The sequence below is a fragment of the Polypterus senegalus genome, chromosome 18 (assembly GCF_016835505.1).
Source record: "Polypterus senegalus isolate Bchr_013 chromosome 18, ASM1683550v1, whole genome shotgun sequence".
Classification (NCBI taxonomy): Eukaryota; Metazoa; Chordata; class Cladistia; order Polypteriformes; family Polypteridae; genus Polypterus; species Polypterus senegalus.
Window position 1 is genome coordinate 28587220 of NC_053171.1, and position 27953 is coordinate 28615172.

General features: G+C 41.9%; 1 protein-coding gene across 1 annotated transcript; it reads right to left on the reverse strand.

The window, feature by feature from the left end:
• On the reverse strand, positions 1 to 27953 carry pkdccb (protein kinase domain containing, cytoplasmic b). The gene is made up of 7 exons (XM_039741522.1): positions 27361 to 27953; positions 19726 to 19842; positions 15281 to 15552; positions 11070 to 11149; positions 10828 to 10935; positions 6036 to 6212; positions 1 to 551 (listed from the first exon to the last, which is right to left on the reverse strand). Exons 1-7 carry the CDS (start codon positions 27886 to 27888, stop codon positions 445 to 447), a joined length of 1389 nt encoding a protein of 462 aa, XP_039597456.1. The 5' UTR covers positions 27889 to 27953; the 3' UTR covers positions 1 to 444.

The window sequence follows — 27953 nt, forward strand, 5'->3', positions numbered from 1 at the left end:
TGTATTAAAAATTTTATTTGCTTCATAAATTCATTGTCTTTCTTTGAAAGAGAACTCGTTAGTCCATGACGCTTCTCCTCATCCATAGGATGCATTGTCACGGCGAGTGGAACTGTACGTGCAAATCATAAATAGAAAAAAAAAAAAAATCCAGCAAGAAAGAAAGAAAGAACGAAAAAGGGATTTGCCCCACAGCCGCAGTTTTCTCCAGATGACTCCAAGGATGGAAATATTTATGAAGGAGCCACAGAAATGTGAAGCGGCACTGGGCTGAGGGACGTTTGTGTTTTTCTTGGCATGGCGGCGCGGAGCTGAAAATAGTCGCGCTTCTTGGAACATCTGGCAGCCGCTGCATCGAAGCAGCAGTGAGAGTCTGTATGCAAGTGCTTTTCTAAGCAAAAGTCCTGGGCCTCCATGGTGGGGGGTGGCAGGGCTAGGCTTTCATCACTGCAGTCCTGGCCCAGAGCTCACAGGCTTCCTCACGTAGACAGAGAAGGACACATCAGGTATAAGTTTGTCAACGTCGCTGTGAAATGACACGAGGTGCCGTCCTGAGGGGAGAGAAATAAACAAAAATGGCTTAGTTAGTGTTTGTTTAGGTGATGCGGCTCGCCTACCAGCCCCATGCACAGTACCATTGCTCTGTTCGGACTTCATTCTCATTCAGTTGCTTGCGTCTTTCTGTCCAATTATCCGCCTTCAGTTTATCTCTAAGGACTGTTCAGCCTGTTTTTCCAGCTCATCAATTAACCCATTGGTCTGCCACTCAACAGAAAATGACAACCATCTGAGTGTCCAGTCTATCGTTTGATTATCCCAACAATTCCCCTTCAGCCTGCTTATCTACATAGCCATCCAGCCTTCTGGCTGCTTAACCTCTTGTTTCACCACCTTTTAGCTTGTCATACGCAACCAGTCACCCTTGTGGGTTTGTAGATCTTGTATATTAGGTGCATATAAATACAGGTCAGGTCAGGTTGGGGAGCATGCACTGGTACAGTGAGTTCCCGCACCCACCACACAATGAAACAGCTCAGGATCCTGTTTGGCAACTCTCCAGGCAGACATGTGGTCCAGTCCCACCCACCAGAAATGCCAATCTATCTGCCACAGCCAGGTGTTAAGTGGTAACTTGCCCTGGTCCAGCTGCTCGGGTCCTCAACAATGAGGATCCTACAAGCCGGATCACTCTCAGAGATTCGTGCCACATGGTCATGGTGCCTGTAACTGACGCTACCTCACGATGCATGTAATGTGCCTCATTCGGGACTCTGTGAGCAACACAAAGTCAAATCAGCGGTAACCAAGGATTCTCTAAAGAGACACAATACAGAAGAAGTCCAGTCTTCCTCTCAGGTCACTGGATAGCATTCATGTCTCACAACCATATAGCAAAACAGGAAGCACCAGGACTCTAAACACTTGGACCTTCTATCTTTGTAAAAGAACGAGGAACACCACACACCCCTTTCCAGTGACCTCATGACCCTATGACCCTCCATGCTCGCTCAGTCCGTTTACTGACTTCATATGAAGAGTCACCAGAGACATGAGTGTCACTGCCGAGGTAAGTAAACCTCTCGACGAGGTCGACACTCTCTCCACAAACAGACACACTGCTGATGGCTGTGCCCAAGAGGTCATTAAAGGCCTGACTCTTGGTTTTTATCCAGGACACTTGCAAGCCCAGACACTCAGACTCCTCACTCAGTCTCACAAATACCTACTGGTCTATATGTCCATCCACACTCTCTTCCTTTCTTATCTTGCGCTCTAGATGTTATGATTTGCAGTTTTCCTTCATTTTTTTGTGTCTTTCTTGAGATCTTTCCTGAGGTCATTTCTGAGTATTGTGGATGACGGGGGCGCCATATAGCCCCAAACCTCAGACAAAATTGATGCTAACACACACACGTACTCTCACACACACACACACACACACACACGCACACACACAGAGTCACTGGTTCAAATTAAGGTTATTCATTCTTCCAATATGTTTCTGAAGAAGACAATCACAATCTACAATGATTTCTCTCTTTTTCCTCAAATCCCTCTTCCTCCCACATGTGTTGCCCTCTTCTTCCTAACCGAATTGAAGTTGAGCGGCTCCTTTTATCTTGGACCAGGAATAATTCGTAAGTTCCCTAAAGCAGGGGGCATAACTCTGGCGGCACCCACAGACCCCAAGCAGGACTGCCTCACTGAACTACAAGTCCCAAGATTCCCTGTGGGTATTAGAATGGGTCCTGAAGCCCAGGCATGTTGCCATCTAGCAGGTTGGGGAGGCATATGGTTCTGAAATGAAGCCTCTCTCCATTTTTCTGTTATATTGGCTTTCTGGCTAGTTAAGGAAATGGAGCTAATCCCAGCCAGGATGTATAGTGAATTCAGAAAGTATGCAGAACCCTTCACTATTTATTTATTTTTTTTTTTTTCATTATTTTTTCCCTAATCAAGTCACACTGAACACCCAGACTGACAAAGTGAAAACAGGATGGCAGAAATTTATGCAACTTTATTACAGATGAAAAAACAGAAAATATCCCATTGACACAACTACTCAGACCTTTACTCAGTACTTAGTTGATTCCTTTTTGGCAGCGATTAAAGCCTGGAGTCCTCTCGGGTTTGACACGATAAGCTTTGAAGAGTTTCTGCCATTCTTTTTAACAGATCCTGTCAGTCAGGTGAAATGGAGATCATCAGTGGATAGCTCTTTCCAGAAATATTCAATTGGATTCAGGTCAAGGGTCTAGCCGGACAACTCAAGGACATTTGCAGAAACGTCCTTAAGCCTCTCCATTAGAGTCATTGTCCTGATGGAAGGAGGCCCAGCATGAGGTCCAGAGGTCATTAATGATATCTCTGTAGTCTGTCCCATTAAGCTTTCATTCTACCCTGACGAGTCTCCCAGTCTCTACAGCCGGGATAAAAAATCCAAAAATTTCACCCAGGTAATGAGTGGTGCATGGTTTCCTCCAGATATTAATTGTTGGTTTCATCAGACCAGAGAATCTTGTTTCTCTCTGTCCTTTTGGTGCCTTTTTGCCTACTCCAAGTGGGCTTCCATGACTCTTTTAGTTAGAAGAGGCTTCAAAGTGTTGCAGTGAAAGTTCCCTGGAGCTCAGCCAGAGTGACCATCAGGTTCTTAGTCACCTCTCTTACCAAGTCCCTCTTCTCAAGATTGCTTAGATTGTCTGGGCAGCCAGCTCTAGGAGGATTCACGGTTGTTCCAAATGTGTACCATTTAAGAATTATGGAAGTGAGTGTGTTTTTAAGAACCTTCAATATTGCAGTGATTTTTATTGTCTTCCCAGATCTAAGCTCTGCAGGAAGTTCCATACATGGCATGGCTTGTTTTCTGCTCTAGACAGACTTCTATAGACAGGTGTGTGCCTTTAATACTCATGTCCAGTAAATTGAATTGATCAGGGGTGGGCTCCAAAGAAGGTGTAGAAACATCTCACCCATGATCAATAGAATTGGACGCACTTCAGCCAGATTTCAGGATTCATAGCAATGGGTCTGAATACTTGTGTCAGTGTGTTATACTGCAGTTTTTTAAATATTTAATAAACTTGCAAAAATTTATAAAATCCTGTCACTTTGTCATTGTGGGGAATTAATTTTATTCACTGTCTGTGTAAAGAAAGGGGGGTTTTAACCCAGTGATTCTCTATTTGACTTTAGTTTGCATCCAGAAAGTTTTTTTAAAAGTAATTTACTATTTCTTCCATGATGCCATTTTGTTTATTGTGGGCACCGCCATTTTATGGAGTGAATGTTACCACGTTGCAAGATAATCCATCTGCAAATGTGTGGCTGGTGACGTCACAGGGTCATGAGTATAAACTTCATGATGGACACTTTCTATTCATCCCAGTTTATTAAGAAATAACATAAACATTTGAACACGTTTAGTTATTGATCTTGGTAAAGTGACGTTTGCCCAACATACTATCGACATCAATTTAGTGTTATGATTTTTGGCTAAATGTGAGTATGTTTTTGCCTTCCTGGATAGAAATATTTGTAAGTCTTTTGGCTCACATTCTTTCTTTTGGTCCTCTATTTAAGACATTTTATTTCACGCTTTCTATGGCAGAATATTAGCTGTTAGACCAACCAGGTGACACAGTGTGACACCTGTGTGCTTGTGTGCTGAAGAAAAATCCCTATTTTGAATAAAGTCTTGAGACTGTTCCTGCCTTCTTAGCAATAAAGTTATTCTTTCCTCGGAAACCTGGTCTGGTCTTCCTGTCTCTTGTGCAACTCAGTGATCCAAAGTTGACAATACATCACAAAGACTCTTTGTACAATAAAGTGAACACTTTAAATTGGCTACAAATGAATGAGAGTTGCTGTGTGCCTTATCATTAACTGACTCCCCATTATGGGCTGGTTCCCTGTACCCAATGCTGCAGGATATTCAATATGTAGGTTAAAAAAATAAAAAAAGTCAACCTAACAGCTCATCTACATGTCCTTCAACAACCACAAGCTACTCATCTATCTGTTCAGCTGCTCACCTGCATATTTTTCTAACCATCTTGCTTGACTCTCCATATATCTGTTGGTACACTCATTCACCCAAACACTTAATTGGCCTCCACTGTCCATTCATCAGATTGTTCCAGGTGTTCATATAACCATGTCAGTTTCTGCCATCAAACAGCAGTGCCAAGGAACTGTCAATCCAAGTACCCCTTTATGATTATTTCAAGTAATCCATCCATCCAGACTCTTCTGCCTTAATACTCATTCTTCCACCCATCCACTTGGTCTACCAGTCATACCACCAACCAATTAAATTCTGTGTCCAGTTACCAATATATATCTGTCCACATGCCTGGTCAGCTGCTCACATGTTTTTGTCATCCACTGTGCTCATTCATTCATGTGTTCCATCATACACACAAGCAGCCCATACACCTTCTTTTCCTTTCTTGTCCAATCCAGTTACACCTCTACATGGTCAACTGTTCATTCATTCATCCACCCACCTATTAGTTTTATACATGCATGTTTTTCCTTCTGTTTGTTCACACATATATTTTGGGTATTAATATGTAAAACAAGCTACTAATATCTATGTCCAATCACTGTTTAGATACTCATTCAACTGTTCTTCTCCTCATTCTGCCTGCTTAACCATCTAACCATCCACTTGTGCCATCATCCCTGTCAACTAATCATCTAGACACCATTCCTCCTACCAATACACTGACCAACATTTCTCACAATTCAGACAAAACGTTCTTACTACTCCATATTCCAACCATCAATGTAGCCTGCCAATTTAACCCCCAACTAACATGTCTTTTCGCAGATAATGATGTCCACCGATGTGCTTGTCTGTTCAGCTACTCAATAATCAGTCCACATGCCTGTTAATCCACCTGTAGATCAGCCTGGCCTACAAGCCACATCTTCTACTCTACTCCTCTAGTCTCTGCTGCCACGTCTCCTACTAATAATCTCCTTATAACCATTTCAGGCATGTCTTTCCAGTTACTCATTCATCCAGTCTCTCTCATGCACATACATACTTAATACGTTTGGCCTCAAATTCATCTACCTAACCATCTATCCATTCAACTGTACTGTCAAAAATATGTCCATTTCAGTCAACAATCCGATTAGTCATCCATTGTTCTTGTACTCAGCTGAGTGACTTCCTGTCCAGCTCTCTCCCTCTATTGTGTCTCTGTCCATTTGTTAGTTTTGCTATGCACTGTCCCACTTTCCTGACCACCCATCCATTTCCATGTGGTCTACATGTTCATCATCTCTGCCATGCAATTAACGTCTCATGAGCCTTTTGGACTTTTCAGACTCCTGTTTAGGCGAGTACCAACTACCATGAAGCAATGTAAGACAATTCCATGAGTAGAATGCATGATCTTATTAACACAAATACACTTAGAGGGAGGACTTGCCATTTTCTCATATATGATGTCCCCAGTTGCAGCTGTATTCAATAACTGACCTTCACCCACACCCAGTTCAGCTTAGCGGTGAGGAATTCTTACCTGTCCACGTTCTCTGTGGAGTTAGAGTAAAGCCAACACATTGCTGGCGAGAGCTGCACATTTCAGCAGCTTCAGCTTCATTGTGAACAGACAGCAGACATCTTTGATGATCATATGAGGGCCAGCATCTGTATTCACCATCATCCTTAACCCGAAAACCTTTATGCACTGAATAATCTGTAGAGAAAATATGAGACAAAGGAGGGTTACAAGGAAAACAGACAGAATTTTGAGTTGACAGTATGCCCATTTCTTAATTCCTGCTCAGTGGAAGCAGGAAGTCCGAGGTCCTGGCCTCTGTCTTATTCAGGAAAGCAAAGAAACTAAAGTAAGGACAATTAAAAACTTGGGTATAGCCATGTTACCTCAGCCTCACCAACTGCCAGTGGCCCAAAACACATCACAGCTCAGCCCTTGTTTGGCTCTGAGTCTCATTATCATTCTGCTCTGACATGTAGGTCTCCAGTCACCTTCCAACTTCATAAGTGATTAACAAAACTTGATTTCTCAATTTCCAACTCAGACTATATCACCATGTCACTGAGTCAAACTACACAGTTGAAGTACAGACTATCACTCTTTCTCTAATCCACCTCATATCGTATGTCAGACAACAACTTCCCTGTGTCATTATGTCCACTTAGCTTCCAGTTTAGACACTATCTCTTAACGTGTCCTCCAAGTCACACCCCACATTTCAGATCAACTAGCTCAACTTATGTCTCTCAGTTAACTGCCAGGATGTGTTCCCTAGTTTATGCTTATTTTCTTTTTTCTGTGTCGTCTTTGTTTATTTATTGTAAAGTATTTTGTATGATGTTTTGGTATTATTTTGTTAATATCTAGGTATAACGTGTCCTCCTGCATTTCTTGTGTTTTGTGGGTAGAACCCCCAACAGGCAGGGTCACCCTGACTTCACTGCTGCTGGGGCCAACCTCAGCCTTTATATTGAGATGAAAAAGATGTTCCTGCAGTGATTCATTGATTAGCATTTCTAACAGTGCGGTTTCATGAGTATTATATGTTCTGGTTGCTGAATTTTGCTTCTGTTTTTGGCTTTCCGTTACTGGGATATCAGATTGGATTTGTTAGCTGTGGGTTGCCTTTTTAGGAAAACCCTTGTGCCTTGTTTTGCCTTGAGCCATTTTTGTTCTTAATTTTGAGGTTTTGAAATAAAGATCTGTTGGCCTTGTCATTCACAAGCCAGAAATTTGACAGTTCCACTCCCTTGAAGGGTATTTTGGTATATTATAAAGGTTGTTAAAAGGATTTCAACTTTGGAAGCCATATTCTCTTTATGGGCCTGTGTAGGCCAAAGCCTGCCTGTGGAGTTTGAGGTCAGGCTGCATAAGGGGAGTCTTATTATAGGCAGGCTGGGGAAGGTACTGGCCTGGTGTTTGGATCTTTTACAAGTGTCACACTCTTTGTTTTCTCCAACATCACAGTTCAGAAGCTTACCCTACAGTGCCGCAGACTCTTCTCACCTTACAGTTTAGTCTGTAAACCTCATTGAACTCTTATTTTATAGCTTAGATGAAACACTTATTAGGGTTTTGATTTCTGTTTTAATTTATTATTCTTTTTTTCCTATAGATTTCAGAGATCAAACACTCGTTTTATGTTTTTTAGAGGCTTCTGATGATGAACTTGACATTTATTTCTGGAAATTTCAACCCCTTAAAGAGTTATCAGACTTTTTGGACTGTTTTTTTCCCACCATTTTGTATTTTTCCTTATTGCTGTCACGTTTAGTTTCAATTTTTAAGACAATTTCCAACGTTTCTAGTGTTGTATCCTTGGAGGCCGGGACAGTTATGAACAATGTAACAGGAGAAAAGGTCCTCCAAGAATTCCCTTCCTTACTTGTGTTGGCAATTTAAAACCCTTTTTAAAATTGTTTTCTTAAAGTTTCTCTGCCCTAATATTACCAGCTTCTATTACCTGGTTCTGGCTTTTACTCTGAATTTATGACCACAATTCTTGTCTCTTGTTTTGATTGTGACATTCATATTTTTTTGATTTCCTGATTATCGCCGTTTTTCGATTAACTTGTAAATTCTCCCAGTCATTTCTCGAACCTTGTCAGTTTACTGATATAAAAACACCAACTCCCAGTGTGAACATAATTGACATTCTGTTTTAGACATTAATTCCTAATGCGTGTCTAAATCCATTCCCCAAATCATAATTGCATCAATGACTAATTAAAAGGTGCCTAATATCACAAAGTTCACCTAAGATTAAAGCTCAGTCAATGACCCTCAGTGTGTAGCCAAGTCACCTCACCTCACCTCCCAGTTCAGACACTGACCATCAATGCGTCTCTTAAGTCATCTCCTGCCCCAGCTCAGTTCCTAACTCCCTGTGTCTTTTTGAGTTATTTCCTAGCCCACAAAGTGTTAACCTTTACATCACACAGCTTTCAGTTCAAACTGCTAACATCAGTTTTCTCCAAATACCTTCATCAGGTTACAGATTGCCTGTATGTTTTAATTTTATGCACCACACTGCCTCTTAACATCACTAAATTTGGACAATGACCCTCAGTGTTTTCCTGAATTAGACACCGACTCTCTTTGGAGACAACCCTAAACTCAGATACCCACGGTCAGTTTATCATTTAGTCCACTCGCCTCTTGTGGTCTACTTTAATTATAATTTAGACCGGACTCTTAGTGAACTGATTCACCTCACTGCATAGTTCCTACTCTGATAACGTCCGTGTTCCAGACTCATCTCTGTGTTTAGATGTCAAATTAAGTCCATTCATCTTCTGCCTCTTAGCCCCACTGCATTAGATCTTCCATTTCTGATAGTGACTGCCACTTTGTCCTGAGGTACACTAACCTCCTAGTCTCTCTGCATCGCCTTGATTGCCCGCTAATCTTTAGTGTTTTCTTAAGATATGCCTCCTTCTATTCCACAAATTGACAGTCATTGAATTCCTAATTCACCTCCCAGTTTTAAATATTGACTCCACACCCTAACCATATCACAATTTAGATATGTTTACCAGTCCTCCTGTAAATAAACCCCATTTCACACTGACCTCTACCACACTCCCTGCACTGTTTGCGTTCCAATTCAGACTCTAATCCCTAATGAGTTCATTGATTCACATCCGAGATGAACCCCAGACTCCCGGTGTGGCCTTCAATCACCTTCCAGATTAGGCATTGTGGTATATGGCCGGCTTGTCATCCATGCCAATACCCCCAGGCCGCCAGATGGAGCCTTCCATGCAGTATGGAGGTGCCCCGAAGACCTGCAGGGAATCATGGACGAGGTAGTTTTTATACACAGCCCTGCTGGATACCACAGGGGCCGCAAGAGGGAGCTGCAGGGAGGACCGAAGAGTCATATGTGCCCTATAACCCGGAAGTGCATCATAGGAGGAGCGACGACAGAAGTGACGTACTTCCGGGGTGAAGAAAAGGACTTGTACCTGACCTGGAAGTGATAAAGAATCACATGGACTGGGGATTGGGAACACTTCCGGGTCAGGGAGTATAAAAGGACTGTGGTGGCAACGCGTCTGAGAGTGGAGGATTGTATTTGTGATTAGTGATTTGTAATTTAATGAGTATAGTGGAGGAGAGGGTGCTTTGTGCACTGTGGAAGATAAATAAAGTCAACTTTTGGACTTTTATCTGGTGTCTTGGACAAGGGTTCAAGGGAGTGATAGCGCCCCCTATCTGTCACAGCATGAACGACTATCAGTTTTCTAAGTCACTCACTTGAGACGGTCAGAGGATCACTGACACTCATAACAGTGTGTGCCAACATCTGTCTACCCACCTTGTCTCCCCCCAGTGTAAATATCAATTCATTTTTGTCAATAGGTCAAGATGTCACCTTATTTAGATACCAACTTCCCACATGATTCTGAGTCAACCCACCTGATACATAAACCGACTTCTGAACTTTTGTGTGATTAAGTCCGTTTACCTCCCAATTCGGGTTCTTGGTCCCATTGTCCAATTCAGATATTGCCTGGCAGTCCAATTCATGTCACATTCTGCTGGCACTACAGCTCCCACACTGCCTCTCAGTTGCTTTTAATTTGCCTCCTAGCACAGCTGCAGACTCCCATTCAACGCCCGATCCGCACAGTTCCCTCCTCTGTGTTCCTAAATCACCTCCTAGTTTAGACAGTGACTGCTTGACCTTTCACTCACCTACCACCTTAGCCACGGTAATCATGGATTTCCGCCCCATTTTTACCTCAACACCTGTAAGTCCTCCCACCTTTGTAAACCTCTGTTAACCAGTGAATGAAATGTTTAAAACTAGAAGACCTGAAATCCAGATCCTAGTTGAAACAGCCCTGATTCTCTCCACTGCTTCACACATCCTAGCCTAACACTGACTGCCCGAGGGGGTTTTGTTACGCATCTATGACACCTCTCTAATGCTTTTGCTTTTCCTTTTGTAATGTATGCTTTCATGTTCATTTCATTTAACCTCTGAAAATCAGAGGTATGGATGATGGATGAAAGAGAGGCCACTTAGAAGCACCGTACACACACACAAATGGGCATTGTAGAGAATGTAAAAAAAAAAAAAAAAAAGATGGCAGTAAGTAGAAATGTTCCAAACTCTCTGGGGGGTCTTTGTGTGTGTAACCATACATGTGCATAAAAGAATAATAACAAAGTTCGCAAAAGTATAAACATGAGGTGCTCAAGTGTGCCGCAAAGAACGGACAGTGCCCGAGGTGCACAGCTGTCCATCTCCCTCTCCCGCAAAAGCTTGGAGAATGAGAGCCGTGTTTGAAAAGGAATCATTTACCTTTTAATGAGGAAAGAACAAGCTTGTGCAGATATTGCCCGGACTTGTATAAGTACAAGATCTCTTCAAACGCTTCCAACGTCTCATTTATCCCAATATTTAAGTTTCCTAGAGAAGAAAAAAGGAAGAATGAGAGGAAAAGAAAGAAAGAGAGAGAGCAATTAAACACGCATTTAGAGAGGCTCTAATTTGCACTGAAGCTCTTTATAATTAAAGCATTTCGACACGCCTCTCGTTCCTACCTGTTTGGTTCATAATCTTTTCCAGGCGGGTCTGGAACGCAGAAGGTGAGCGGTGAGGGAGCAGATATGTGAAAAAGTACCTGAAAGAAACAGTGTGAGTAGTTAGTTGAGCGTGACAAGTCATATCTCCTACCTTCCCATCTTGTTCTTCTAGGATGGCACCTCACTACTAATCTCTTGTTGTTTCAGAATGCCACCGCTTGCCTGGGGTCCCATTTGCTTTAAGGCTTGTACCACTCTCACAGTCTGGTACTACCTGCAAACTGCATCAGTCAATCAATCTTCTATTATAAATCACACTTTATAAAGGGTCACAAAAGCACAATCCCATGGCAGCACTCGATCATTCTCTGTGAAGTTCCCTTTTCATATGGTGTCACTGTCGAGTTGGCATGAATGCTCTATTTTTTTCCCCCTAGCTCTTTGTTATGTTGGGGACCACGGGTACAAGGCTTGGAAGCCCAGCCCTGTAGGGACCCGTGGTCACCGCCAGGCGGCGCCCGATGCCGGTTTCCCCCGTGTGGTCTTTGGCCGGGGATGGAGCCCGGCCGGGGCGCTTGAAGACCGGAGGAGGCGTGTGCTTCCTCCAGACCGAGAGAGGGCGTCCGTCCTGGTTATGCAGGAGGCCTCGGGTAGGGGGCTTGGAAGCCCAGCCCTGTAGGGACCCGTGGCCACTGCCAGGTGGCGCCCCAGTGCCTATTTGTCCCGGGAGCCCGGCACTTCCGCCACACCAGGAAGTGCCGGGGGGAAGACGACAAGGGATACACGGACGGCTTCCGGGTGCGCAGCCGGCACTTCCGCCACACAGGGGTGTGGCCAAGACTAAGTGCCGGGAAGCAGCTGGAGCCCATCCGGGTTCCCATAAAAGGGGCCGCCTCCCTCCAGTCATTGGTGGAAGTCGGGAGGCAGTGTTGACAGAGCTGGAGAGAGGACAGGAGGCGGCCAGGAAGCAAGGCACAGAGATTGTGGGCCCTGGACTTTGGGGGATTCAGTGCCAGGGGCACTGGGGTTGTGCGAGTGCACGTGACTTATGGAACTTGTAAATAGTGTAAATAAAAGTGTGTTGGGTGCAAAAATGTCGTCCTTCTGTCTGTGCCGGGGCCAGCGTTCACACACGGTACAACACTCCACTGCTATGGATATATCAGAAAAAAATGTAACAGTAAAAGAGAAGTGTAACCCTATTTTCAAACCTATAGTGTATCTCTAACACAACAATAAGAATTGTTAATATAGCCAGATTCAAACGGTCAATTTAAAGAAAAGATAAACCACCAATATACTATAAATATCTATATTTTCAATACAGAGACCCATATACTGATACCAGAATTGCACTTCAACAATATAAACTGGGTGGCAAATTCATTAAGACATGGGATTAATCTCCATTTGAAAGTGTTTTTTCTTGATACCTTACTTTCATAGGATTGATTTTGAGATGCCGTGCATAAAAAGGTTGGATTTCAGGGTAACTGCAAGGGCATTATATTTGTATAATAGGTGTGTGTCTTTTGATGAAGATAAATGATGACTTTGGCACCAGCTTTACATTGTTGAGGTTTGATTCTGATATCGGTATATGGGTCTATGTATTGAACATATACAGTTAGGTCCATAAATATTTGGACAGAGACAACTTTTTTCTAATTTTGGTTCTGTACATCACCACAATGAATTTTAAATGAAACAACTCAGATGCAGTTGAAGTGCAGACTTTCATCGTTAATTCAGTGGGTTGAACAAAACAATTGCATAAAAATGGGAGGCAACTAAAGCATTTTTTAACACAATTCCTTCATTTCAGGGGCTCAAAAGTAATTGGACAATTGACTCAAAGGCTATTTCATGGGCAGGTGTGGGCAAGTCCATCGTTATGTCATTATCAATTAAGCAGATAAAAGGCCTGGAGTTGATTTGAGGTGTGGTGCTTGCATGTGGAAGATTTTGCTGTGAACAGACAACATGCGGTCAAAGGAGCTCTCCATGCAGGTGAAAGAAGCCATCCTTAAGCTGCAAAAACAGAAAAAACCCATCCGAGAAATTGCTACAATATTACGAGTGGCAAAATCTACAGTTTGGTACATCCTGAGAAAGAAAGCAAGCACTGGTGAACTCAGCAACACAAAAGACCTGGACGTCCACGGAAGACAACAGTGGTGGATGATCTCAGAATCATTTCCATGGTGAAGAGAAACCCCTTCACAACAGCCAACCAAGTGAACAACACTCTCCAGGGGGTTCGTATCGATATCCAAGTCTACCATAAAGAGAAGACTGCATGAAAGTAAATACAGAGGGTGCACTGCAAGGTGCAAGCCACTCATAAGCCTCAAGAATAGAAAGGCTAGATTGGACTTTGCTAAAGAACATCTAAAAAAGCCAGCACAGTTCTGGAAAAACATTCTTTGGACAGATGAAACCAAGATCAACCTCTACCAGAATGATGGCAAGAAAAAAGTATGGAGAAGGCGTGGAACAGCTCATTATCCAAAGCATAGCACATCATCTGTAAAACACGGTGGAGTCAGGCAGTGTGATGGCTTGGGCGTGCATGGCTGCCAGTGGCACTGGGACACTAGTGTTTATTGATGATGTGACACAGGACAGAAGCAGCCGAATGAATTCTGAGGTGTTCAGAGACATACTGTCTGCTCAAATCCAGCTAAATGCAGTCAAATTGATTGGGCGCGTTTCATGATACAGATGGACAATGACCCAAAACATACAGCCAAAGCAACCCAGGAGTTTATTAAAGCAAAGAAGTGGAAAATTCTTGAATGGCCAAGTCAGTCACCTGATCTTAACCCAATTGAGCATGCATTTCACTTGTTGAAGACTAAACTTCGGACAGAAAGGCCCACAAACAAACAGCAACTGAAAGCCGCTGCAGTAAAGGTCTGGCAGAGCATTAAAAAGGAGGAAACCCAGCATCTGGTGATGTCCATGAGTTCAAGACTTCAGGCTGTCATTGCCAGCAAAGGGTTTTCAACCAAGTATTAGAAATGAACATTTTATTTCCAGTTATTTAATTTGTCCAATTACTTTTGAGCCCCTGAAATGAAGGGATTGTGTTAAAAAATGCTTTAGTTGCCTCACATTTTTATGCAATCTTTTTTTTCAACCCACTGAATTAAAGCTGAAAGTCTGCACTTCAACTGCATCTGAGTTGTTTCATTTAAAATTCATTGTGGTGATGTACAGAACGAAAATTAGAAAAAAATTGTCTCTGTCCAAGTATTTATGGATCTAACTGTAGGTATTGTAAGGGGCTGGTGTCCCGACCGGGACGGAGCAGGATTCATTACCCTGCTGTGAGGCCAATGTAATTAAGGAGCAGAGGGAGACATTGTTTTCGGAGCAGTAGCTTCTCCGATATGCTAGATGGCAGCACAACCAGACCAGGACTCCCACATGGATACCCGCAAAGCAGTCCCATGGGTTTGCCTGGTTGGGTTCTGTGGGGGCTGGTAATCCCTACTGTACAAGACTTCCGATTGATCCAGAAATACTTTCATTAGGCTATGCCTTGGCGCTGCAAATAATCCCAGGTAAACAAGCCACTCTGCCACATCCAGAGGAGTCCCAGGAAACACTGGCCTGGGAGATGTGGAAGAGAAGCATCAGAGGGAGAAGAGGAAGAATTTATAATTGTGGTGGTACACAGGTGGGGTGAGAGGGGGCTCTGTCACTAACAATCTCATCTTTTCTCTCCTCTGCAGCAGCAAGAAGACACCCCTTGACTGAAATGAACCCTGCCACATCCAGCAGAAAGGCTATAAAAGTCCAATACCTCCTGATGTCAGCATCTCATTTGGACCCAAACTCTGTGAAAGTATGGAGTTTCCTGTGATTGACCTGCTCTCAATAGCCAAATTATTTAACAAAGCAAAGAAGGGTGCCTTAATTGTTTTACAATTGTATCCCCTCAAGAACTGATTTTGATTTGTAACTGTTTAAGTATTAAAACGGATGATCCCATTGGCACCCCAACACTTTTGGGACTCACCCTGCAATTATTCACCCAACCACACTATATACATTACAAGACACTCGTGGACTGCTTGTGCGAGGCGACAGCAGTTGTCAGAGAGAGTGCGGTCAGATTTTGACCCCCATACCACACCAAAACCAAATGATCCTAAACTATGCCAAACTACAGAAGGAACAACAAAAAGATAGTTCGCAATAATGCATGCCATCTTAAATACCTGAAAGCATTATAAAGGTTCCTCTTCTCATTCAGACCCTGGCATCTCCTTGTGACATCACAGTAGACAGAAAAGTTCTTGGTGGGAAACTCCAAGATGCAGTCGCGGTCTGAGGAGCACATTCTTTCTTCAATGGTGGCATCATCTATGTCTGTTAGCTTCAGCTCCCCATCCACCAACACAAACTGACGCGGCTGAAAGTCAAGCAGGCCCACTGAGCCATGTGGAGAGTGGGCCAAGTAATGAAGTAGCCGCACAAGGCTTATACAAATCTGCAAGAGGAAAAGTACAGTGAGTGAGAGGAGGGTGTGGTGTTCTTTCAAAATGGACACTCTCAGGAGTAGCTTATTGCCTGAAGCTAGGCTGATATTAAAAACTAAGTATGGTACTGCCACATTTTTGCCTTTGAAGTGTAGGCAATGTTGGCACAATGTTGTTAACAAAGATGAGATTAGCAGCATGAGGTCACACTGGAACTGCAGCGTGGGTAATAAGGACTCTGGCAGCTTAGTCAATAAACAAATGGTCTAAAGGAGTGTAAACCAGCCTAATTCAGGGTGTTCGTAAGAATTGTACTGATTAACTTCATGATGTTGGTTGGCAGGTAAACCTTTCAGCAACTATTGGGAAATGTGTATAAAAAACAAAACAAAACAAAAAAAATATAAAGCAAAATGAAATCACAACCCAATACAAGAGACAAGAAACATGGTCGAGAGAACAAGAGAGTCAAAACCAGAAGTACATGAGAGAAAAGAATACAAAAAAAAACAAAACGTATAAAGCAAAATGAAATCACAACCCAATATGAGAGACAAGAGACACAAAGATACATTTTGAATATTTCAGAGATTTGGTATCCGCAGATCAGACAAGGATTTGCATTCATAGCCATCCTTCTATCCAGCATAAAGATGAAAGACACCTCACGACAAACTTGTTAAGAAGGCAGGCTCCATAGGTCCCGACCTCAGAGGCCACTACATCCACTTAACAGCATCTCCAGACAGAGGAGTAGCTTCAGTGACAGACTTTTATCGCTGGAAGTGGACCTAACGATAGAAACAAACACTGGCAGCCTTTGAGGACCCAAAATAATACCAAATCATGACACATGAGACAATAGTTGCATCAAATACTTGAAATGTCTGAATGTGTGCTTCAATTTGAAGGTCTAAGTATTCTTAATTGTAATGAAAATTTGTTATTTTCACCCTCTGACAGAGGCTCATGTAGAGCTAGATCCATAGTAAAAGATCAGAAATTGAAAATATCTTTATATTCGTAATCAGTGACCTTGAAATAATCTAAAGCGATACCCCACATGGTTTTGTTTAAAATGTGTCATTTTTAACCTTCTGGGAGTGACTCTTAGAGGGCTAGAGTGACCAGTAAAGAATCAAATATCAAAAATGTTATCAACCTCGAAAAAGCATAAATGACACTCCACATGCCTATACTGATCCCCAATTGTTCAATGTTTTGTGAAAAGTAGTAACTTTGATTCTTTGTATTCCATTAGGGGTCAGTTGATATGGCATGCACAACTCCAAGTCTATGTGATCATTTTTGCTGAAGACACCTACTAGTTTTCTCTTTATCATAAGGATGTAATTTCCTGCACAAAATACGGTCCAAAAATAGCTTAAAAAAAAAAAAAACTCAATTTCAAGTCTAGAGGGCCAAAAAAGTCTGGTGAACCCCCAAAAGGTTGCCTAAGCAGTGTGGCATGCGGCTGAGGGTAGAGCCTAGCCGGGACGCCCAAGGGGACCGGAGGAGGGCTGGTGCCTCCTCCCGACCACGAGGGGGCGACCGCCCTGGTTTTGTTGGTGGCCTCGGGTAGGGGGCTTGGAAGCCCAACACTGTAGGGGCCCATGGCCACCGCCAGGTGGCACCCCGGTGCCTGAAGAACCCTGGAGGAAGAAGAATGGGGACACCCGGAGGGCTCCTGGGTGCACAGCCGCCACTTCCGCCACACGGGGGCGTGTCCATGGAGGAATGCCGGGAAGCAGCTGGAGCTCATCCGGGGTGCTATAAAAGGGGCCAGAAGAAAGGCACTAGGGACTGTTTGAAAGGCCTGGACATTTGGGGGATCGGTGCTGGAGGCACTGGGTTTGTGCACTGGACACTGTAAATATTGCAAATAGTTTAGGGTAAATAAACGTGTGTCGGGTGAACGAACAATGTCTGTCTGTCTGTGTCCAGGGCCAGTTCCACAGCAGACATCAAGATGAGTCAAATGGTATATTATATGTGGCAGTTTTCTCATACCAGTAAGTCAGAGGGTGCTGGAAACAAGAAAACTGAAGTGATTTTAAAGCGTTCGTAAGTATTTTTGTTAAAAACAATAGAGTGGCAGCTGAAGTCAAGTCAAAGCGAACTTTATTGTCATCTCAACCATATACGTATACAGACAGACGAAAATGCGAAGCTTGGGGTCCACAGTGTAACAACATGAAGTGCAAATGAAAAAATTAAATTAAAATAAAATAAGAATTAATGTTAAAAATGTAAAATTAAAACACAAAAAAGACAAGATATTGTGCAAAGACAAGACAAAGAAGCAGCGGCAATATTGACGTGTAGATAGCAATATGAATATTGATGCAATGTATGGTATTATGCAATCTAGATACATAAATATAGTCAATAGATATGTAATATAATAAATAAATAATAGATAATACAGAAATTATCAGTGTATGATAATAGTTGTTTAAGACTTGTGTAAACAATGACAGGTCAGAATGTTTCACAGCAGAAGGATATCAAAGAGTGTCAAAGTGCAGTGTGTCAAAATACTTCTAGGACACTGAGATTTTCAGTTCTTTTCTGAAGATCTCAATAGTTTTTTCAAAGTAAACATCAAGCACATTAGCATAGCATATGAAGAAACAGCACACCACCAGCAGGAGACTATACCAGCTTCTCCAAAATGGGCATCAAGAAAATAAGCACATTATGTCAAGGGTAAATATATCAGCACCCAGAGGTTATACTTGTGTTTCAAATCAGGCATCAAACCAACTGGCATATAACCAAAAGAAAAATTGACCCCGAGGGGTATTGGCACACTGCTGAGACAGATGAGCAATGCCAAGCTAAATCAGGTTAGGTTAGTGACATGGGAATTGAGGGCACTGGCACACTGCTATTGCCATCCACGTTTTCACCAGCTAAAGCTTTCAATGAGAGCGATGATGAAAACCCTTGTACTCCATTCTTCATATCCTATTTTGAGGATGATACCGTGAAGCATCTTGTGACCATGTGTTGTTTGCATAACATAATATAAAATACAGATTGCCTCAATTTAACATGTTGCAGGCATATTCTCCACGTAAGCTATGATGAGATTTTGAAGAAACGCTTTAGGTTTCTTTTAATTACATGCTTTCAGCTTCAGACAGTGAAGGGACTCTGGTTGTAATCAGAGAATGAAAACAGGCTCCAAGTAGAAAGGTTTGGGGATAAAGCCTCACATTAATATTCATGCTGACCAGTAATGCTGTGCAGCTGCTTTTCATAATAAAATAACAAGTTGCCGAAAAGAAAAAGGTCAATCGGCTTATCAAAGCGATGCTCCGGAGAGTCTAATGTAGCCACTCTTTGTTTTGTTCGTAATGCCGACCACAATGATGTCCATGAGTCCTCTGCTGTGATCTGAGCTGACAGCTAAGCCGCCTCTGCGTGTCTGCTCCTGATCCTCATGGCCTTTTACAACCACCCCCCTAATGACCTCTGATCTCATTCTCTCAGCCGACCCCTGAGCCCCCTTCTTTCATCTTCCCGTTTGATTTTCCAGCCCCCTTCATTCACGCAGTTCTTCCAAATCCGTAACTTTCCTTTCCCTCGTGACCCCAGACCTTCCTCACCTGTGTCCAGTTCCTAGCAGATGAACTCCTTAATTCCCCTGTGCTATTTTTTTTTCGTTCACCCTTGTTATCTGAATCCAGTTTTCTCATCTGCATTGTTCTCCCATCTTGTTTTCTAAACCATCTCAGCTTCTTTCTCATTTGCCAGCCCTCATGTTTAGTCCTCACAGGTCCACTTCTTGTTTCTCTCCTCCCTGCTTTCTCTGCCTATTGTCACCTACTTCTAGCTCTCTCAATAAACTTTTTCTGCTCTCCAGTAAAGCGTTTTCTGGAAGTGCGGCGCCACGGAGGCACCTTTCACCTTCAAATGATCTCTGTGAGGCCTACAGCTGAGCCAGCAGACCGGGGCCAGTGATGCTTTCAATTAAAGCAGTTTGGAATTTAATAAAGTGGCCATTGACAGAGGGCTCCTTTAAAGATCAGTTCAAACATGCCACTGGAGTGCTGGTGGCAGTGGGAGGAACTATAAATCAAAGACCATTAGCCCACAAACCCCCTCCCCGCTCCCCCCCAGCTGACACAAGTCCATCTTGGTGTGTGAGCAATGATGTTAATCTTTTGTTGTCTTACCCGAAACCGCTCCTCCCAGGGCGTCTGAAGGAGTGGAATCATCTCAAGAGGGGAGCCCAGCTCCAGGACCGCCATCACTCTCATGTCAGGCTCTCTCCGGTAGCAGTGTCCCTTGAGCTGAAAACAAAAGGAGTTTTTTAACCAGTTCATTAAGTTTGAGCTTCAAAGCTTAGTCATCCATTTTTTTTAACTCTGTTGCCTTCAAAACGGATTCTGAATGGTAGGATGGAAGAGAAATTGCACACTAATAACTGGAAGCCATTTTGTCCAGAATTTTTTAATATACTAATTTACTACACAAATATAACATCATGAAACTCTATTTGCCCCATCCTGCTTTCCTCTATTATTGTAAATTGTTCACATGAAATTTTATTAGGTCTTCAGTCAAAATCTTAAATGAACTAAAGGTCACTGGAGTTAGCAACATATATTTTGAACTGATTTCATTTATCTAATGAACAATGTTAAGCAACATGAGCTGGTGCTCTGTGAAAAAGTAATAAAATCAGTCCAATTAAACGGATAATTACAGTTAGCTGACTGAACACAGCCAGGCTTGTTTATTCACTTATTTCGACCCTCCCCGTACGAGTTTGCCAGCACAAAGACTCCAAAGTGTATAATCCTACAATGAAAGGAAATTCCTAAACTGATCAGGAAAAAAAAAAAAAACTAAAATTGCTGATATTTATCAGTCTGGAAAGAGCTACAGGGCCATTTTAAAGGCCCTGGGACTCCACTGAGTAACAGAGATAGCCATAATCCCCAAACAGTAAACACTTAGAACAATGAGTGCGTTTACATGTACTTTAATAATCCAGTTATTCCCAGAAACCTGGCTTTTCAAATGTCATGTATACCCCTTATTCTGGTAACAGAAATCATGATAGTTGTCTCAGAGAAACTGACTTAACACACATAGATTTCTCATCAGAGATTATGTGGACATGTAAACCCTTAACTGGGTTGCCGTTAAGAATTTCACGGTCTGCGCAAGGCCTCTACACTCTACACATGTTTTTGATTCATACACACCATAGGTAGAAAACGGTGGACGCATCCACAAAGATAGTTTTCCTAAGGCAAATGCTCAGGTGATTGCTTTATTCCTTCTCCTGGTTGAAATAATCTATCTCAATATTTCAAAAATCGTTAAACTTTATGTTGTTGAGCTGAACGTACAGTGCTAAGCTTAGCAACACAATGTTGAGAGTCACAGGTTCCGTGGTTGTTTTTGGATTCACAGTGGCCACTGATGAGATTTCATTTCTGTTAGCACGTTTTTATGACATTAGAGCAATTTGCAAAAGGAAAACTCCAAAAGCAAAATGACACATGTAAACAGGGGTTTTTAAGAAACCAAGTTTCTGCTTGACCCTGGTTACTCACCTTATCCTGATTTTGTGTATTCAAGTAGACTCACTCAGTGATAAAGTTACCCTAACAAAATTACCCAAAAGTGCTATCATCTGGGAAGTGACAAAATAATATAAAAAATAATATCCAAAGAACTATTGGATTCTCTTACATCAGCAAAGGACAGTGTTCATGACCTCCATACTCAGAGTTCACGATGCAAAAATGAGTTTTAGTGTGTAGTTAGCAAAGCAGATGCAAATGTTAACCGACAAGAACATAAATACCGTATAAACTCATGTACAAGTCGGGTCTTGACTCCTGAAAAATCGATCATAAAAATCAGACCCCGACTTACCCGCCCGTTCATAAGTGAGACACTTAATTTTTTTTTTATATCTTCTTGCCTCCTCCAATCTCGCATCAGTTTCTCAGACGCATCTAATTTTGTTACAGCAGCACAATTAGCAATTTCTTTCGCTACTTCAACGACGTTTAATTTAAAAGCAGCTTCATATTTTCTTCTGATCAAACGCTCCATTGTAGATAACGGATGCTCTTACAATAAAGGTGTATGAGGGTGTGAGATACAAAAAACACAAGTCAGTGCAAACATTGTTTCAGAATAGTTTGGGTATTACCGTGTGGTCACGTAGGCACAATACATAGAAAAAAAAGGCAGTGTGCTGCGTGGTTACTCTCTCAGGTGGGCATTAGCATACTATAAACTCTTGGACCAATAGAATGAGTTTTCCGCATTCGACTTATACGACCGATATTATAAAATACCAGAAATTATACGATAAAATCAAGTCCCGACTTATCTGTGGGAGATGTCTGTCATTTACCAGGAAGAAGGAAGCCTTTTAGGAGAATGTTCTAAGGAAAGACGAAAGAAACATTGCACCTTTCGTATGACATGGGTTCCACTCTGTCCAAGGAAAAGGTAACACAGCACTTCACAGAAAGAACACCTCGTCAGCAGTCAAACGTGCCATCAGTAGTGTGAAGGGACTGGGATTCTTCTCTACCTCAGGACCTGGACGACATTAATTCTACTGTGCATAAGAAAATTCTGAAGGAGAATGTCTGTTCATCTGTCTATGAACTGGAAGTAGAGCATACTTGGGTCATTTAACTAAGCAACAGGAGGGTGGACTGGGATGGGGGGGCTGAAGGAGCTGTTAATAGCCAAGTCTTTATTGGTACTTTAAAGTAGGAGGGTGAGGAAAGGGAAGCGAGCCTTATTCACCCAGGCTGTCCAAGACAGAACAACCCTGCGCTGACATCCTCTGCCTTTTTATTTCAGTGGCTGCAGCACTGCACTGTAAACCGAAACGCTGCTTGTTCTCATCCAGCCACTGATTAGCTGTGGGACTCAGACAAAGTCACTTGACCTGTCTAAAATCCGAGTGTAAAATATTCATTTAAAGGTACTATAGATCACTACTGATAAAGGCCTTTAGGGTGTATGATGTCACTGCATAAATTCTTGGCTGTTTGTTTTTCTCATATATCTTATATTCCTTTTGAACACTTCACTGGCAGTCTGAGCGGTCACAGAAGGCACTTTGCATTCTCATATGTATAAAGAAGAGTCGGGATCATTACACATCATGCAACGTGGCAAATAAAAAGTTACCAGACAGTTTGACGAAATAAATAAGTATATGAAAACAACGAACTACAAGTCTTAAAATGTGAAACAATACCAAACAGATGTAAAGGAATCCCAACTTGATAACAGAGAAAGAAAAGACAGCGCCCTTCCACCGGTGGCAGTGAGTCAATGCCATCTAATAGGATGAATGCCCCACTCTTTTTCATCATGCCGTCCTGGCCTAACAGCACAGAGCCATTGCACACCATGGGATATGACACACACAGCAAATTAAGTTGGTTCAAGAAGTCACAAAAGCATTTGAGTAGACGAAGGCCCTTGTTTGTGTTTGGGTGTCGTTATCTCTAGCATTCTGACAACTTTTAAAAATCACACATTTGTTCCCATTTGTACACATTTACATATGAAGTCTAAACAGCACAAATGTGTTTGTTTCATTTTTCAGAATGAATATAACCTTTAGCTCTTTTTGTTTTTTTTACATGTACAGTCATGTGAAAAAGTAAATATCCCTCTTTCCGTCCTACACATTTTTTTTCTGTTAAACACATCTTCACATGCTTAAAAATATCTATAAGTCTAAGTTAAAAAGCTTTTACATACATATACACACAGATTTCTGCATGCCTATGAGATTATGCGTTTGTATGTGCATATTATGCTCAAGCAAGTGAGAAGGCTGTAGCAGTTTAAATTGTCCCATTTGAGAGACCACAGAATTCCACAGAAGTGCCTCTTGACGAGACGGACTCTCTTATTGTACTTGTCTATGCAATGACACCCATATGCTGTGTTTGTTTCAGTAGAATTTCAGAGAACGATTTTTGATCAAGCAACAATAATATGAGATCTGACCTTTAATATCCTTACAATTTTGTCACAGTGAATACTATGCTATAAGCATCCCGTCATCCATTTACGGGATCCAGTTTTTTCATAACAAGGTTGGCACGGAACCGCATTTTACCCCCCGTCAGTTTATTTCACAAAGCAGAATTTGTTCCCAAACAGGGCATCATCAATGCTCAGTCATATCAGGGCGGTTTATACAGTAGCCACCAATCAGTCGACTGTGCACATATTTGGGATGTGGCCGGTAAAGCAGAGTACTGCTGAGAAAAGCCAAACCAACATGGGAGTGTGTGAAGACGCTTTCACAAAGTCCAAGGGTCCCTGGAGCTCTGATCTTTGTGTTTCCTTCTGCTATAGGAACATGCAGTATACATTGAATTAACAAAAATAATAAAAACTTGTTTTTTAATTCTGCTGAATAAGTCTACAAATAATATTCCAACCTAACAGACATGGTAGAGCTCCTTGTCGTTTTTTTTTTCTTTTTTATAATATGCTTTTGTTGCTCTGATCAGTTTTTCGGGGACGCAAGCTGACACAGCACTTTTTTGTTGTTTTGTCATACATTCCTTTATATACAGCATGTACAGAATTACAGCAGACAATGCAAATTCACTGAAAGTGTTACTAATGTACCGAACATACAGCATGCAGCACACAGAACAAATTCGTGCCAGTAAATTTACTCCTTGGATTAGAAAGAAGATAGGGAATCTTTGAGAATCACATATTAATTTAAAAACTCTTTTTTTAATTCAATTTTGGGATTCAGTAATAAAGATAACAATTATCTGCTTTTTTCAGGCACCTTTCTTAGCTCCGTAATAAAGTCATTTCTATAATAAATACTTCATGGAAGATAAATACATTGAAAAGACTTTAAATGTGCAGATGTATTGGTAGTAGATGTGTGGCCATGCCACTCTAATAAAGCCTGAATGTATTTAAGGTCAGGCTGGACAGAAAAACAAGAAAAAATAATGAATATCCTGAGGATTTGAATCCCTAAAATATTCATTGCTTTTACTGTATTTTTTAATCATTGTTTTTATCTAATTCATTGCTTTGACAATCTCAGTTGTATTATATTGTATGCTGTACACAACCAAGCCTCCAGCAACTAAATGAACTCATACTGTGTTAAAGTAACCCTGCATCTATAGAAAGTGTGGCTCCATATATACACTTAAATTCTTAATTTAACACTGGTGATTATGTTGTGATATATGCTCTAATACACTGAAAGGATATTTTACAGAGATAAATGCATAAATATCTTCAGTCAGCTACAGTCTTTGCCACATCTGGCTAATTCAAATTTCTATATTGTTACTCACTCTGCCCTTCATGTGCTAACATCTTTTTTTGTTTTATGCAGTAAATGTGACACCTTTTTCAGTTAGCTGTGCACACTTTTCCTTTGTTTTGTTCTATTTTCCTTTTCAAACAGATGAGATCAACACACAGAAAACATTTAAATGCCTAGACACAATAACAATATGTGTAACTGTGTCACACCAACAAAGCCTGATGAATTTGTAATTCATAATTAAAACACAAAAGGAAGAAAGCTTTTGACCCCAAAAAAGTCTATCCAATTTCTTCATAATAATCAATTATTTTAGCCACAGTGAACTGAAGCCTTACTTGTTTTCGTCTCAAAAGAACATCTGTAAGAATGGAGACAGTTATATTTTTAAAGCCACACACTTAAACTGCACTGTTTTAAATTGCATTATGTGGCCCATTAAATATGCACAAATTTAAATTAAAATTTGCATATAGGTAAAGTAGTACTAGGGTGTTGTACCGTGTTAGCCATTATGAATGTAGAGAAAAGCCAAGCAAAATGACACCTTTTATTGGCTAACTAAAAAGATTACAATATGCAAGCTTTCGAGGCAACTCAGGCCCCTTCTTCAGGCAAGATGTAATCACATTTTGCCTGAACTACATCAGGATTACGTCTTGCCTGAAGAAGGGGCCTGAGTTGCCTCGAAAGCTTGCGTATTGTAATCTTTTTAGTTAGCCAATAAAAGGTGTCATTGTGCTTGGCTTTTCTCTACATACAGGTAAAGAAAAATAATGGATTTTCCTACACAAACAAAAAAAACACTGTAAAATATATTCACATTGATCTTAATTAGTTTGTTTTATCATTACATTACAGTGATTGATTTTACTTCTTTTAATCTAAAACAGTTATCAGTAATTAAGAAAGCAATTACCTTACTTTTCTATTCCAGTTCTGAGCCCTAAAGCATTTTATGCAAATACACACTTCACATCCCCTGAGGCGCATCTGTTAGGCTAACTGGCATCATGTGTGTAAGAGAGATGGCCCTGCCATAGACTGGCACCATACACTCTTAAAAATAAAGTTGCCAGAGTGGTACTCCACATTGATGCCATAGGGGAACTATTTTTTTCACCATAAAGTGCTAAAAATAACATTTATTTAATTTATTAATTTAGGTCTTTAACTTCCCATTAGCAAACAGATGATAATAGATTTGTGAAGTATGAAGTACATTACCCTTAAAGAACCAGTTTTAAGAAAATACCCACACTGGGTCCAGTGCTACAGGCAGGGCCATCTTAAAAGCATCACAGCCCCCCCGGGAAATGCAGTGCGTTGGGCCCACTGTTTTGATAGCAAAACAAAAACATACATGGGCATCAGAAACATTGTGGACCCCTGGGGCCCCCGGCCAGTGCCCATTGTGCCCATACCTTAAGACAGCTCTGCTACACTGGCCAAGATAAATTATGTTATGCTACTTTGATCTTTTGTAGTAGTTTGCGCTTAGTTGTTTTATATCACCCAAGAAGAAAGGAAAACCACAATAGACATATCAACCTTGTAAAACACAAGACTAACGTCTACTCTGGTGAAACGATTTTAATTTAATCTAAGCGTGTTAGAGGAAAGGCTTTGTTCTTCGAGATAAAACTGACTAACTGAAAGATGAATGTGTTAAGATCTGAGAATTATCTGCTGAAAGAAAAAATGCTGCTGATAGCAAAGCTGAAGGCTCTTAATCACGCGAAACTCTTTTTAAGATAAAGGGCAAATCAAAACGGGCTCCTGAATGCCTCTCGGCCATTTCGAGCTCCATGTAGGACGGGTTCTGTCGCTGGTCCAAGCCGCCAGGTTATTTACTCCGCTATTTATTTGATTTTCTAGTTGTCAGTGCAAATTAAATTATGTCACACTAGCAATGACTGAAACGTCTTTCTTTGTGTGAAATTAGTACAAAAAATAGTTTCTGATTTTTATCTTTCAATTCGAGACCATTTTTTTTTTGGTGCGCCAACCCCTTTTCCCATCACCCAAAGTGACGGGGTCAGGGACTTGATATTTTGCTTAAGTGTCTCCGTCAGAGGGATGAACTCCTGCAATCCAAGCCGCCGATAGCCGGGCAGAGGACCTATTTGCAGACCACCCCTCCCCCAGTAGACGTGTTAGCAGATCGCCGAGTCGGTATTCCGTTGAGTGTCACAAGACAAGCGCCTAGCACAACTGCAGATCTATTTCTAATTTGGAGCAAATGAAACCGTGCAGGCATTCTGCTGTCCAACTTAAAGCATTCGAGTGTGCGGCAGATCCAAAAGTAGTGCTTTCCCTGGGGATTCAGTTTTAGAGACTGCTTTTCTGTCTTTTCATTACTTAGGATCGTATAAACGCCACATTGATTGGAGTAAATAAAATAAAACAGAACTGAGTATACCATGCCTACCGCTTAGTGACCTCTGACATTTAGACGAATCCCGTGACAATGGTGAGGTAAAACGTTGCCTACCCTAATCATCGATGGGTGTTGAAGCCTCTGCAGCAGGAGAATCTCCTTGATAAGCTTGTAAGACACCAGCCGGTAACAGCCCTCCAAGTCCCCGAAGTCATCCAAACAGCGCTGCATGTCGATTCCCTGGCCATTCACTGACTTGATGGCGATCGCGGCTCCGTTCGGCAGGGCGCCTCTCAGCACTGCCTTCGTGTAGCCTGATCCCAGGGATTCGAATAGCGTGATGTAACGCAGATCGTCGCACCCGAGCAAGGCGACGCTGGCACCGAGTGCCCTTATATTCCAATCGTCCAGGTGCTCTAAAGTCCGCGCGAATTTGTCCACAACGCCTGGAGCCTCTTCGTCCTGGTCGTTGTAGAAAGGGAGAAGTTCCTTGTGTCTGCGCCTGATTTCCAACCGTAGGGCGCTAGGCTGGGAGTCCCGATTGTCTGTCTGCGCGCGCCCACTGTCCCTAGACACATACGAAACTAGAAGAATGAGGGCCGAGACGGCCGCGGCGGACAGAAGTGCGCCTCGCCCGTGCATCCTGCAGATGAGCGTGTGCAGCTGTGCACCGCTGGCCGGCGCGTGCTGCTCAATCGCTTGGTGCG

Bases quoted from the DNA above. Each gene is read 5' to 3' on its own strand.
- pkdccb (XM_039741522.1), bottom strand. From the start codon at position 27,888: ATGCACGGGCGAGGCGCACTTCTGTCCGCCGCGGCCGTCTCGGCCCTC. The intron at 11,150-15,280 runs GTATTTAAGATG...TGTTTCTTTCAG, and splicing joins AACCTTTATAATGCTTTCAG to GTACTTTTTCACATATCTGC. The intron at 552-6,035 runs GTAAGAATTCCT...CTCTCCCCTCAG, and splicing joins TCCACAGAGAACGTGGACAG to GACGGCACCTCGTGTCATTT.